General features: G+C 41.3%; 1 protein-coding gene across 2 annotated transcripts; it reads right to left on the bottom strand.

Annotated features, from left to right (window-relative positions):
• On the bottom strand, positions 1-8,078 carry LOC111965214 (replication protein A 32 kDa subunit). 2 transcript variants are annotated; one of them, XM_070444039.1, is made up of 9 exons: positions 7,977-8,078; positions 7,103-7,200; positions 6,812-6,913; positions 6,519-6,632; positions 6,254-6,328; positions 2,628-2,747; positions 1,365-1,496; positions 911-1,005; positions 1-585 (listed from the first exon to the last, which is right to left on the bottom strand). In XM_070444039.1, exons 1-9 carry the CDS (start codon positions 8,020-8,022, stop codon positions 498-500), a joined length of 870 nt encoding a protein of 289 aa, XP_070300140.1. In that variant the 5' UTR covers positions 8,023-8,078; the 3' UTR covers positions 1-497. The 2 variants fall into 2 exon arrangements, with proteins under 2 accessions (XP_070300140.1, XP_023845024.1); XM_023989256.2 differs by lacking the exon at positions 7,977-8,078 and adding an exon at positions 7,716-7,828.
• Between the last annotated feature and the right edge of the window lie 6,418 nt (positions 8,079-14,496).

Raw genomic sequence — 14,496 nt, 5'->3', positions numbered from 1 at the left:
TTTTTCTGAAAATATACATTTACTAGAAACAAAAACAAAACATAGAGACATAAGACAATCTGATTAGGAATGGCAAAGTTTTGCATTCTGTCCACCATTTTTAAACGACAACTACCAAGACCAATGATTCAGGAACTGGTAGTCACACAGATTGCATTCACTGTGAGAAAAATCATTGGCCTGTGATGCACCCACTCTTACTGTAATATCATTAACGGAAGTTGAAACAGGATATGTGAACACTGGCCACCACGTCAGTCAAACTAATTTCACAGAAACCCTCAGGATTATATAGACATCTCATGATGTTCCTCAGTATGAATCATGCTCCCATGAATGACTACAGGTTCTATTTTCAGTGTTGAGATCTTAAAATTCTAAGAGGGGTTTGGGTGTTATTCTTAAATACAATCGTCCGCTCATAGCGCACAGTGTGTTGAGAATGAACCCAAGACTATGATCATGTTCTTAGTGCTAACAGGGAATGGAGAGATGCTTTAGTCGTCATTGTCCGTAGACTTGAAGTGATCTTCGTCGATGGTGGAGAAGATGTGTCCTTCGTTGCTGAGGAACTCCACTGCATGCCTATGATTAGACAAAGGACAGTAAGACTGGTGCCAATGCAGCATGCTTAATTATGCAGTCTACTCTTATGCCTTGCACATGAGAGTGCACTGGGCCATGTTCAGTAGGGTAAATGTTGAACGTTGCAGATAGAAATGCAATGAATAGAGCCGATATTACTTATTCTACATCCCAGAAATACATGTTTGTTCTATTAAATATTTTTATCTGAACGCCGGCCAACGTTGTGCCCTGCAGAACACGACCACTGTTGTGGTCCAACAGGACACATTCAAGCATATCAATCAGAATCAGATTTGAGGACGGAGGGAAGGGAATGTCTTACTTGATGACAGCCAAGCTCATGCCGCTGAGTCTCTGCTTCAAGTCCTGTGTGCTGATACCCTGTGCGTCTGGACAGCTCCTTATCAAGCTCAGCACCTTATGAGAGGACAAGCATAACATAAAAAACATTCATATAGAATATTGTGCCAATCACATGTAGAACAACTCTTGAAGACTTCCCAATTGTTATGCCAGTCCTACAGATGGTAGTATGGTAAGTTTGGTAAGGCATTTTTAACAAACTGATGAGGTCCAATTAATTTTGTAATCATTAGACCACCAATGTGCTGGATTTTTTAAATAAAGTACACTTTTTTCTCCTTTAACCTGGTAACAGGTAAGGTGTGCGGGTTTACTTCCCAATTGATATGGTCGGTGCGTTTAGGCTACCTATTGTTTATTCTACCAACTATTTAATGTTCCCATCGCTTTTCTTTAGTCCATTGCAGACTCACCTGGTTCTGGCTTGGGCTCAGGCCGTTAGCGGACATGTCGTTGGCACCCGAGTATCCACCTCCCATGTTGCCACCCATTCCCGGCCGCGACAAGGGCACCATGCTAGTGTTCATTCCCCCTCCTCCGCCCATCTAAAAAGGGAACCAGAACTGTGTGTGAGTGGTGCCAAGCAGGAAGAGATTCAAAACCAAACTTTATTAATAAAAAGCACAAGCAGCTGATTGTGGCATTACTGAGATGGAATGGCCTTATTCAAAGCTAAGTTTAATGATTCATGCATCTCTATTTAAATATGTGGCAGATGGGCCAAGGCCAACTCGTCAGCTCTGTGACTACTGTTATACAGGTGGAAAAGAGTAAAAAATGCAGGCATAGTGGTGCTCTTCAGGGCCTAAAATTTACGTTTTGGTCCACCAGCCACTGTGTCAGGTAGATTTAAAAATCTACCAGCCACTACATTTTTTACCAGACAAAATATTTCTTCACCCCTAAAATTACATCAACAAAACCAAAAAACAGATGAGCATGCTTTGTAATGTTTCTAAAACAATAATGTATTACTAGTAAGAAGTAATGTGGTATATTGTTTAATTTCATATAAATTTTTGTGACCAGTGTTAACCAAAATAAATCACAGATGTTCACATGCCCCGTTAAGGGCAGGAGGTTACCGCGGTAACACGACTCAAGAGTCATGTGTCTGAGATTCAGAGTCTGACTAATAGCTGCATTGTCTTCTCTTCCCTAGCAGTTGAAACTCAAATATTGAAAAAATAAAATAAAATAACCTAGCTTGCGAACAAAATGTAAATTGGCAAGAAACACAAGGACAAAGTATCAGTAGACTTCCAATTCCAGTAAATTAGACTAACTTTATGCCTGTGCAGTGCTTCTAAAAAATTATCTTTCACGGAGCTCTTCATGGACGCACAGCCCCTAGACAGGCAGTGTGTCCGCTCGAGGTGGGATAGGCTATAGGATACGTAGTTTTGACTTTGTGCGATAAATTTACCAACAATGAAACAAAACGGTAGAAATACTATGAAAAAMAGCTACTGCGGYATTTATTTTGCTATAAATGTGATTACTTGACTTCTTATTAACAAATGCGAGTGAAACGCTCGAAGTGTGAAGCCCTGACCACCCGCCAACATGGCTGGTGAAAAGGGCATCTTACCCACCAATGCCAAWATCTACCCGCAGGAGGCGGGTGTTAATTTTAGGCCCTGGTGCTCTTTGTCATGTGTGAAGGAGGTTCTCACCATAATAGTCTGTGGTTTGCTGAGCAGCACGTGTGCCTGCACCACCTCCAGCATGTGGGAGGTGATCTCGTTCATGTCCTCTAGGGGCCGGACGCTGAACGCTACCACGGACCTGTGGTTCTATTGAAGACAGGAAGTTACACAAACACCCACAGTCAGTGCATCAGACACAGAGAGACACACAGGACTGAATGTGCAACACACACTTTCAGTTAACATGAATGCATTTGCACAGGTCGGTGGAGGCTCCTCAGAGAAGGGAGGACCATCCCACTCAGTGAATTGCATAAAAAAAAATAAAGTGAAACATTTTAGATAAAACTATACTAAATATATTAATGTCAACAAATAACCGATAAAAAAAACCACACTGTTTTGCAATGAAGGGCTATAGTAGACTCAACAGCACCCTCTAGGGTAGCACCATGGTGTAGCCAGATGAAAGCTATTTTCCATCCTCTGGGTACATTGACATCAATACAAAACCTAGGAGGGTTATGGTTCTCACACCCTTCCATAGACTTAGAAAGTAATTATGAAGACTTCCGGAGGACATCCTCCAACCTATCAGAGCTATCAGCATAAACGAACATGCTGTCCAATCAAAGGAGCAGAGAATGAATCTAGTACTGAAACCATATGCTACAGCTAGCTAGCACTGCAGTGCATAAATTGTGGTGAATAGTTGMCTCAAAGATCGAGAAAGAAAATAGTTGATCAGTTTGAACAAATTAAATTCTTAAATTAAGCAGCAGCAGAGAGAGAGCTAGCTATACATTGAGTGTACAAAACATTAAGAACACCTTCCTAATATTGAGTTGCACAACCACTTTTGCTTTCAGAACAGCCTCAATTCAGTTCTTGACACAAACCAGTGCTTCTGGCACCTACTACCATACACCGTTCAAAGGTACTTAAATATTTTGTCTTGCACATTCACYCTTTGAATGGCACACATACACAATCCATATGTCAACTGTCTCAAAAATACTTATTTAACCTATCGCCTACCCTTCATCTACACTGATCGAAGTGGATTTAACAAGTGACATCAATATGGGATCATAGCTTGTCAGTCTATGTCGTGGAAAGAGCAGGTGTTCATAATGTTTTGTACACTCAGTGTATTTTTAAATTATTGGTTTAGCTTTCACATACTTAGCTAATGCAGCTGATTTAGCCTACACAAAAACCTGACAGAGGAATGCAATTTATGTTGGCTAAGGCTATTCAACACTGCAACTCTTCCAAGTCAAGGGGAGCTTTCTGTTTTATAAATTTATTGCCACAGGGTGTAACTGCTGATTGTCTGCGTGATTGTCCACAGGGATTGATTGTGGGTTTACTAGTTCTACTTTGTTGACTATGACGTTAGCTAATATGGTGACAACGATGTAGGCATTGTAGCAGTTTTGGTTTGGGGAGATTTTTGCACATGGTCATCAAAGTGATGATGCTGTATGTGGCTGCTATGAAAGTGAACCGTGTGTGCTTGTGATAAACGGTGTATTCACTTCGCCAATTCTGTTGCAAAACGTTTCTAAAACGGAAGCAAACGGAACTAAACGGAAATGGACCTACCCAAATTTGTCCAATAGAAACGCTTGTTTAAGTTGCAAAACGGAACGTTTTTTAACTGTTTGGACAAATGATTACACACCAGATCAGCTAGATGCAGGCAAGAGTGTGCAAGGCAGTATTTAAAGTGTCACGGTCTCACCTTGATTACTCCAATTTGTCTCTCGACCTGTGTACCTAGGCTATAAACATTCAATTGTAGGCTAGGTTGTAGCAATCTCATGATAGGCATATGGCAAATTTGCGTATCATGTAATAGCCTAAACCTATCGATGATACATTGAGCTGGGTGAATAGAGTACGAATGACAGTCATCCAATATKCTGTAATAGAAATAAGGCCATGYTCATAAAAAAATTAATTGTTCTCCCTAATGTTAAATAGCACCGACCGCCACTGGCATGGTGTAGTTAACATTTGTGAATGAAAATGCCAGAGGCAACTCCCTGCCCTAGACGCATATACAGTTGAAGTCAGAAGTATACATATAGCTTAGCCAAACACATTTAAACTCAGTTTTTCACAATTCCTGACATTTAATCCTAGTAAAAATGAGCCTTCCACAAGCTTAAGTTGGGTGAATTTTGGCCCATTCCTCCTGACACAGCTGGTGTAACTGAGTCAGGTTTGCAGGCCTCCTTGCTTGCAAACACTTTCAGTTCTACCCACAAATTTTCTATAGGATTGAGGTCAGGGCTTTGTGATGGCCACTCCAATACCTTGACTTTGTTGTCCTTAAGCCATTTTGCCACAACTTTGGAAGTTTGCTTGGGGCCATTGTCCATTTGGAAGATCCATTTGCGACCAAGCTTGAACTTCCTGACTGATGTCTTGAGATGTTGCTTCAATATATCCACATAATTTTCCTCCCTCATGATGCCATCTATTTTGTGAAGTGCACCAGTCCCTCCTGCAGCAAAGCACCGCCACAACATGATGCTGCCACCCCCGTGCTTTACGGTTGGGATGGTGTTCTTCGGCTTGCAAGCATCCCCCTTTTTCCTCCAAACATAACAATGGTCATTATGGCCAAACAGTTCTATTTTTGTTTCATCAGACCAGAGGACATTTCTCCAAAAAGTACGATCTTTCTCCCCATGTGCAGTTGCAAACCGTAATCTGGATTTTTTATGCCGGTTTTAGAGCAGTGGCTTCTTCCTTGCTGAGCGGCTTATCAGTTTATGTCGATATAGGACTTGTTTTACTGTGGATATAGATACTTCTGTACCCCTTTCCTCCAGAATCTTCATACGGTCCTTTGCTGTTGTTCTGAGATTGATATGCACTTTTAGCACCAAAGTACATTAATCTCTAGGAGACAGAAGGCGTCTCCTTCCTGAGCGGTATGACGGCTGCGTGGTCCCATGGTGTTTATACTCACGTACTATTGTTTGAACAGATGAACGTGGTACCTTCAGGCGTTTGGAAATTGCTCCCAAGGATGAACCAAACTTGGAGGTCTACAATTTGTTTTCTGAGGTCTTGGCTGATTTATTTTGATTTTCCCATGATGTCAAGCAAAGACCATGATGTCAAGTACACCTCGTACCTGTGGATGTATTTCAAGGCCTACCTTCAAACTCTGTGCCTCTTTACTCAAATTATGTCAATTAGCCTATCAGAAGTTTCYGAAGTCATGACATCATTTTCTGGAATTTTCCAAGCTGTTTAAAGCACAGTCAACTTAGTGTATGTAAACTTCTGACCCACTGGAATTGTGATACAGTGAATTATAAGTGAAATAATCTGTCTAAACAGTTGTTGGAAAAATTACTTGTGTCATGCACAAAGTAGATGTCCTAACCGACTTGCCAAAACTATAGTTTGTTAAGAAGAAATTTGTGGAGTGTTTAAAAAACAAGTTTTAATGACTCCAACCTAAGTGTATGTAAACTTCCGACTTCAACTGCAAAATAAACATTTGCAGGTTACACATGGCTCTCCATTGTTTGAAAACATTTAAAAAACCATGTGTAGAATGATGTGGTCAGGGCTGTGATATGACCTACAGATAAAGGTATGTAGTTGTGTGGGGATGATGACCTCACCTGGAAGGAGCGCAAATTGCCAGAGACCTTGACGTAAGTGCCTGGGGGGATGACAGTGCTGTCCACACTGGAATCCTATGAGTGAGGAGAGACAGCAGGACAGAACCATAGGTGAGTAGAGTTAGCAGTTGAACTCTCATTTGAGTGTAGCCTGATGTCACAAAATATATGTTAATTGAACATTATTTGGAAATTATACCGCAAGTGTTGACTGTACTGTATATCCTTCCTGATCCTAGTACTTAGCAGCCATGATGAGACTCACCTCCGTATCTACCCACTGCTTCACGTCCATAGGGGCCCCTGTCATGTCATCGACTTTGTACTGGATGTTGGTCATGGATTTGTCAGTGGTTCTGATGATGCCCACAATGGTAACCTAGCACAAAAAAAGAGAATACTGTCATAGGATACCAAGGCACACCTCACACATTTCATTTGTACATGGAAGATTAAAATCCTAATCAGTCTATGAGTCACTGTATCGCATTCGCAACACACCACAAACCCCAACAAAATGGCCACCATCCATCATATTTAAGACATAATTTGGGTTACCTGGGCAACCTCTACCTCTCCCACTCTGAAGACATCCTCTGTTTGTGCAGCAGACATGAGCTGGGACACTGTGCAGGGGATAATATGTTGGGCACGTTGTCTCTGTAAACATACATACACAGTAAGCCTGAGTAATTCATATTGAGCCAACTTTAACCTACAATACAATTTTTTTTTAACAATGGCTGACACAATAGTGCGTTTTGCTACTAATATTACGATGACAGGCCTTTTCCACTAGCTGTTCGCTGACTTTGTAAWATATGGAGTTGGTGAGTGACAAATACAGACCCCTTTCTTCTCTCCTCCCTGGGAGGCAGCAGGTGATGCGAATCCTCCCGGGGACTGAGTGTATCCACCACCCATGTTTGATTCACCGTATGATCCACCTACGTGAATTGACAGTCTTTAAAATATATATATACACTTAACTAGGCCAATCACCGACGGTTGTGACAATGAGACAACTGCAGCAATAATCCACTGTCTGACTAAAACCATGGAAACAAGCTGGCATTACTAACTAACGTTAGGTAGCTGATTGGTGGAGACACACTGATTGGTGGAGACGCTACACACTAGTGAGCCAAATATCTAGCTGTCAAAAACACTATAGTAACAAGTTAACTACAGTAGCTAAGGTTAGTTAGAGTTACCTAACTAACGTTTGTTACTGTTGTTTCCTGTTACTGTACGACAAAAAGTTCGGTGCCTTTTAGTTTACAGAAGAAATACGGTCAAGTCAGCTACTAGCTATCTAGGCGCCCAAACTTTGCACAACAAAACAGGCCTCAAGAGCGCTGGTTACAATAGTAAGCTAACTTTATTTACAACAACTAGGCAACTTTTGAGTTATTCTTGACAGCCATATAACGTTAAACCATTGCTACAAAGACAAACTCACCTTGGTTCCACATGGTGCCGTTACCTTACGTTATATGATAAAATAATGTTTAAACAGGTGGCAAGACAATAAAACGTGTAAAAACTATTCACAACTATTCCTCCTCCTCTTCTTGTACAATTCCGCGCGCTGGAAAGTTGACAGTATAGAACGCATGCGCCCTACAGAAATGCCGCTAAATCCATTGTCCAATGAGATTCTCTGATTAGATTTGGTAGCTAAACCAATGAACATGCGAGATTGCTAGACGCACTAGCTTACCCAGAGATACACTACATGAGTATGTGGACACCTGCTCGCATGACATCTCATTCCAAAATCATGGGCATTAACAGTGGCGACCCGTCATTCTGGCTTTGTTGAGTAAGGCAGCTCCAAAATGCAGGTGTTTCAGCCTAGCTCAGTGCTTTCTGTGGTGGAGGAGCAGCCAGCGGAATATACAGAGCGTAGGCGTTTGTAGTCTTCTCTAGTTGCGCTGTGATTGGCTCAGTGTTCTGTCAGTTTCGAAAATCGTAAGAGCTTTCATTGTCTCTGTGTGTCGGGTGGGGGATTTCCACAAAATCAAACCTATTTTAAATGTGGTCACCCTAAGCAGGATAGGAGAACTTATGCAGCAGGTTAGGATACTGAGTTTTAGTTTAGGGTTAGGAAAAATTAGGGGGAAATATTTCCCTTTAATTGGTCAACTATCACATTTACAGCTACCCCAGTAACCACTCCTCTCAATGGCACCCTTTAATTGAGAGCAAAACAATTCACATTTCTTGCCCCCATTCGTTYAACACCGAGGGCCTTCTCCCTCTGACCAGCAGAAACACAAACAATTATCACAAGACCACTTCTGGTTACCCTCACCGATTCCACAGTACCCAATTCTGTTTTCACCCACCCTGAAACCACAAATGGATCAGCCAAAAGGCAAGGGTCCACTTTCTCCAAAAACTTCACTCCTACTGTCACAGACTCATCTTTATCCTCACCCTCAGTGCAAGCCTCAAGGGCACCGAGAACTTCACCACACCTACTACCTCCGATACTTCGCTCTCATTCACTTCCAATTCTCCTCCTGTCTTCAGCTCACTCTGCTTACATTTTCTACCATTCTTCTGTAGCAAACCATCTCTCTTTTTCCAGCCATTTTTCACTGACTCAAGCTCACCATCTTCCTCCCTCTCTCTCTTAGACCTCATCTGCCTCTCTTTTTCCCTCCATTCCTCCTCTGTATTTCAAGTATTATCCTTATGATAATGCTGCAATTCTCCTGACATACAGTGGGGAGAACAAGTATTTGATACACTGCCGATTTTGCAGGTTTTCCTACTTACAAAGCATGTAGAGGTCTGTCATTTTTTATCATAGCTACACTTCAACTGTGAGAGACGGAATCTAAAACAAAAATCCAGAAAATCACATTGCATGATTTTTAAGTAATTAATTTGCATTTTATTGTATGACATAAGTATTTGATCACCTAGCAACTAGTAAGAATTCGGCTCTCACAGACCAGTTAGTTTTTTCTTTAAGAAGCCCTCCTGTTCTCCACTCATTACATATGTATTAACTGCACCTGTTTGAACTCGTTACCTGTATAAAAGACACCTGTCCACACACTCAATCAAACAGACCAACCTCTCCACAATGGCCAAGACCAGAGAGCTGTGTAAGGACATCAGGGATAAAATGATAGACCTCACAAGGCTGGGATGGGCTACAGGACAATAGGCAAGCAGCTTGGTAGAAGGCAACAACTGTTGGCGCAATTATTAGAAAATGAAAAAGTTCAAGATGACGGTCAATCACCCTCGCGTCTGGGGCTCCATGCAAGAATCTCACCTCGTTGGGGCATCAATGATCATGAGGAAGGTGATGGATCAGCCCAGAACTGCAAGGCAGGACCTGGTCAAGACCTGAAGAGAGCTGGGACCACAGTCTCAAAGAAACCATTAGTAACACACTATGTCGTCATGGATTAAAATCCTGCAGCGCACGCAAGGTCCCCCTGCTCAAGCGCAGCGCATGTCCAGGGCCCGTCTGAAGTTTGCCAATGACCATCTGGATGATCCAGAGGAGGAATGGGAGAAGGTCATGTGGTCTGATGAGACAAAAATAGAGCTTTTTGGTCTAAACTCCACTCGCCGTGTTTGGAGGAAGAAGGATGAGTACAACCCCAAGAACACCATTCCAACCGTGAAGCATGGAGGTGGAAACATCATTCTTTGGGGATGCTTTTCTGCAAAGGGGACAGGACGACTGCACCGTATTGAGGGGAGGATGGATGGGGCCATGTATCGCGAGATCTTGGCCAACAACCTCCTTCCCTCAGTAAGAGGATTGAAGATGTGTCGTGGCTGGGTCTTCCAGCATGACAACGACCCGAAACACACAGCCAGGGCAACTAAGGAGTGGCTCCGTAAGAAGCATCTCAAGGTCCTGGAGTGGCCTAGCCAGTCTCCAGACCTGAACCAATAGAAAATTGGTTCAGGTCTGGAACCTGACGGATCTGGAGAAGGTCTGTATGGAGGAGTGGGCCAAAATCCCTGCTGCAGTGTGTGCAAACCTGGTCAAGAACTACAGGAAACATATGATCTCTGTAATTGCAAACAAAGGTTTCTGTACCAAATATTAAGTTCTGCTTTTCTGATGTATCAAATACTTATGTCATGCAATAAAATGCTAATTAATTACTTAAAAATCATACAATGTGATTTTCTGGATTTTTGTTTTAGATTCCGTCTCTCACAGTTGAAGTGTACCTATGATAAAAATGACAGACCTCTACATGCTTTGTAAGTAGGAAAACCTGCAAAATCGGCATTGTATCAAATACTTGTTCTCCCCACTGTATATCTTGTTCTTGCTTTCTCAAGGGACCCCATTTAACTGGCTGTCACAATCTCCGTACAATCAGCACGAACCCGTCGGGATGTAGCGCTTAACAGTACATCCCACTTATAACGCAGCTGCTTCGTCTTGATGTTAATATTTATCTAAAGCTACCGCAACACTTTTCAATTTCAAACAAGTGTGCTCTCCGCCTTCTTTCTCCCTTGCCTGTCACATRACATGTTCCGCTTCCTTGAAGCCAACACGCATCTTCGGGTTATGCCGGATGCTGTCCTAACCTGCGACTAAAGTCACTTTTTATTGAATTGGCGTGAAAAGGGTGTGTCCCCTGTTGCAGAGGACATGCCTCTGGGAGATAACACTGACAGGAGATTTACGATGTCTTTGGGGATACCGCATTCCAGAGCATGAGTTAATGTTTCTGTACTGGGGTACCAGGCGGAGATGGCTGCAGTATAGAGRGGCCAGACACTGGTCTCTACACAATGAAAACTGTTTTTACAGCAGAAACTGTCTGCTGTGAATTCTAAGTATCTTTCATACAAATCTTAACCTTGTGACCCAGTCCATGCATCTGTTGTGTGTCATGTAGACTGAAGGAGGATAGACTTTGCTATAAAATGCTGTGGCTCAAACCAGCTCGTTGAGTTCTCAGTGATCACCTCCAGGGGTGATTACCGACCAGCTCCATTACTGCAGTAATTAAATAATAAAGTTTGATTGTTTTGAAGAAATCTAAAAGTCTCTCCTTTTGATTACAATAATTGTAGCACAATTTTGGCGACGAGGATGGGATGATAAACTTAATCTTTCTGATTGTTCCCAGTGAAACTCAGGTTAACCGTGCACAGGGAGTTGCATTAGATGCAACCAGGGGAAAGCCACTCTCCACTATTTGGAGCAGATCAGATCCCCACCTGGCTGGGAGCGTCAGCTGAATGAATACATCATTTTGAACAGAATTGGATTAAGGGTGAGACTGGTTTCTTTCAATAATTGAACTTGAAAGTGCACAGAATGAATAGTACATATTAGACATTAACTGAACATTTAAGTGATGAAAAGATAAGAAGAAATACAATATAAAAAATAACAAATGCGCCTGTTGAGGGTATACTCAGAGTTAGGTCTTCCTTAAGAGGGCCACAGCTGGGGTAACTAGCAGGACTGAGTTGAGTTGATAAGAGTGTTCTTAAAGAAGACGGCGGGATTGGCCCGTCCCATGATGCTGCGACTGGTCCGTCCGGCGCCGCCGCAACTTCAGCAGCTGCAACTGGGCCGTCCGACGTCGCCACAACTGGTCCGTCCGACGACGCAACTTCAGCAGCTGCAACTGGCCCGTCCGATGCCACCACAACCGTCGGGTCTTGATCGATTGCGCAGATGATTACGGGTCTCGTCCAGTGTGGTATCATTGTTCGCTTGTGTATTTATTCGAGGTACTCCTCGCTCTTTTTTTGGGGTCTCAACCCTGTGTTTTGTATACGTGTTTGTTTTGTCTTTGTCCACGTGCCTTTACATTGCACGCTGTAATTTGGGTCAATAAAAAAAAACTAAGCATTCCTGCGCCTGTCTCCCGATCCCATTATACCAACGTGACACAGTTAACTAAATCTAATGAATTCTAATAATAGCGGATAGGTAATTGCGATAACATTTGTGGGCACAGCTCTTTCTTCTTCCTATGGATTGACTGATTTTATAAATTTGGCACGTTGTTACTTTTAGTCTTGGACATTTCATAAGTAGTGAGCCGAAAGAGAAAAGATAATTGTCAAGTTTGTTTTTAACCTGCCGACAGAGGTAAGTGCAGAACGTTGATTGAGAATGGGTTATATATAGTTTTTCCTACTGGTAAGAATAGAAGTTAGTTAGTCGTGCTCGCTGGGCTATATCGGGCTGTAAGGGATTCAGTGGAACATTTGCAGTAGAGGTCTGAATAGTTGAATGGAAACGTTCTGTGATAATTTCTGATTACTGTTGCTGGGTTTTATAGYTTAGGTAATACCAGTGAATTTGAGCAGAAGCTTATGTWTTCTAACATTATAATCTGTTTCCATTACGTGGAACAGTGTCCAGTCATTAAAATGGATTACAGGTTAGTTTTGACTATTACGCTGATGAGACAGCACCAACTTTTTAAAGGTTCTAGATTTGTTAAACAACAGGTTTATATGTTTACTACATTAATGCAACAGGTTGAAATGATTAGATTACTGGAAAGGGGTTATGGGTTTGTTTTATTTTAGGTGTCGATTTCACTTAATGAAACACTGTATTATCTGATGTGTTTTGAGTAGGATTCTTCCTTCTGTGACTGATGGAAGTCTCCTACGGTATGTATGTTAAGGGAAACATAGGAGATCACGTCTCAAACAACTTTTTATTAAATGCCTGGGATCAAATATCATCGATTCCTTACTCTGAGAAATTGACTACATTTGTGACAGAAAAAAAAGTATTACATTTAGAGGGGTAACAGGAACATCTAAGGAACATCTAAGGAGAAACCGCTATTACATATCTTGTTGGACATTGGTCTAGTAACGATACTAGGATAATTTTATATGGTTATGGAAAAGAGACCAGTCATATAATATGTGAGTGAATTGTTAGACTCGGTGGCGAGATGCATGTTGCTGTGTCTAAGGGTAGCACATTCTAAATTAAGCATACATAAATGTTGGGGTAGATTAAAACAAACGATTAATGATTTGAGGGAGTACAGTGAACTTATCATTATTATCAGGTTTTGTTTGTAGTTAAAACTTTTGTGTTGCTAAATCAGTGTAGTATAGTGAATGCTAACGAAATGTTTTTTCCGGTAAAAAGGGATTTTTATTGTCTCTCTTTGAAATGTTTCCCGGGGCTGTGTTTTTGGGAAAAGCGAGAGTGAGATTAAGGCTCATCAGGGGCACGCAACTACCAAATTAAATAAGGCCTGGCCATTTTTGTTTGTTTTTACGGTTTGCAAATACCCACACACAACACACTTGTTATGACTATTTGTTGGTGTTTTTAAAATACTATGATTTTATTGTTCTATTTCGGAATCTTCTGAAGTTTTTCTGCGTTATAATTAAACATGTGAATTCTTTTGATAAGAAATGTACTGGAAACTTCCTGGAATATGACATGTATGAAATGTTTGACTGTTTTTCCTTAATTTGTCTAATATAATAAGAAACACTTCTTTGAAGGGTTTGTATGACCTCTGACCTCTGTCCTGACCTTCCAGTGTGGTTTGATCACCCTCACTGGAAATCCATTTGGATATTGATTTTAAGGTAATTTGTAATTCTGATTTGAAGGTCATTTGTAATATTGACAATTATGACATTTATAGTTCTTAGCCATATTTGTGATTTGGACAAATGTGAAGGAAAGGGGATTGCCTTTTTCCTATGACCGTATGGGTACAATTMTTTTTCTTTGTGAAGTTCAGGGTAGTGATTCTAATTCGATTTTGTTATTTGAAATGATTTTATTTTGACCAGTAGTAGTGTTTTTTTTTTTACACATTACTCACATGGGGAGTTACATGTCAAAATGGGGGAGGTAACAGTCCTCTGAGGTTTTGGATTGAAGTTGAGTGATATGTGAAGGAGTGTATTGTTGTGTTTGTTCTGATACAAATCTCACCCGATTAGGTCTGCTGGATTGTTAGGATTTTCCCCGATGGGTTATTGGTCTAACTTCCTGTTCCTGTGGCTCTGCGATGAAGTTGACAGTGTGATGGAGAGTATAAGCCAATTTGAAAAAAATAGTTAAAATAGAATGTGTTATTCTCTTTGACATATGTTTAGACATTGGTATTAAGAATAATTGGTAAAAGTAATAATTTATCATAGAGTTAATGCTTGTCAAAAATGAACTGAACTGTTGTTCTGATATGACACACACCTGTCTATATAAAGGTCCCACAGTTGACAGTGTA

The sequence above is a fragment of the Salvelinus sp. IW2-2015 genome, linkage group LG6.1 (assembly GCF_002910315.2).
Source record: "Salvelinus sp. IW2-2015 linkage group LG6.1, ASM291031v2, whole genome shotgun sequence".
Classification (NCBI taxonomy): domain Eukaryota; kingdom Metazoa; phylum Chordata; class Actinopteri; order Salmoniformes; family Salmonidae; genus Salvelinus; species Salvelinus sp. IW2-2015.
This window is presented reverse-complemented; position numbering and strand designations above follow the sequence as displayed.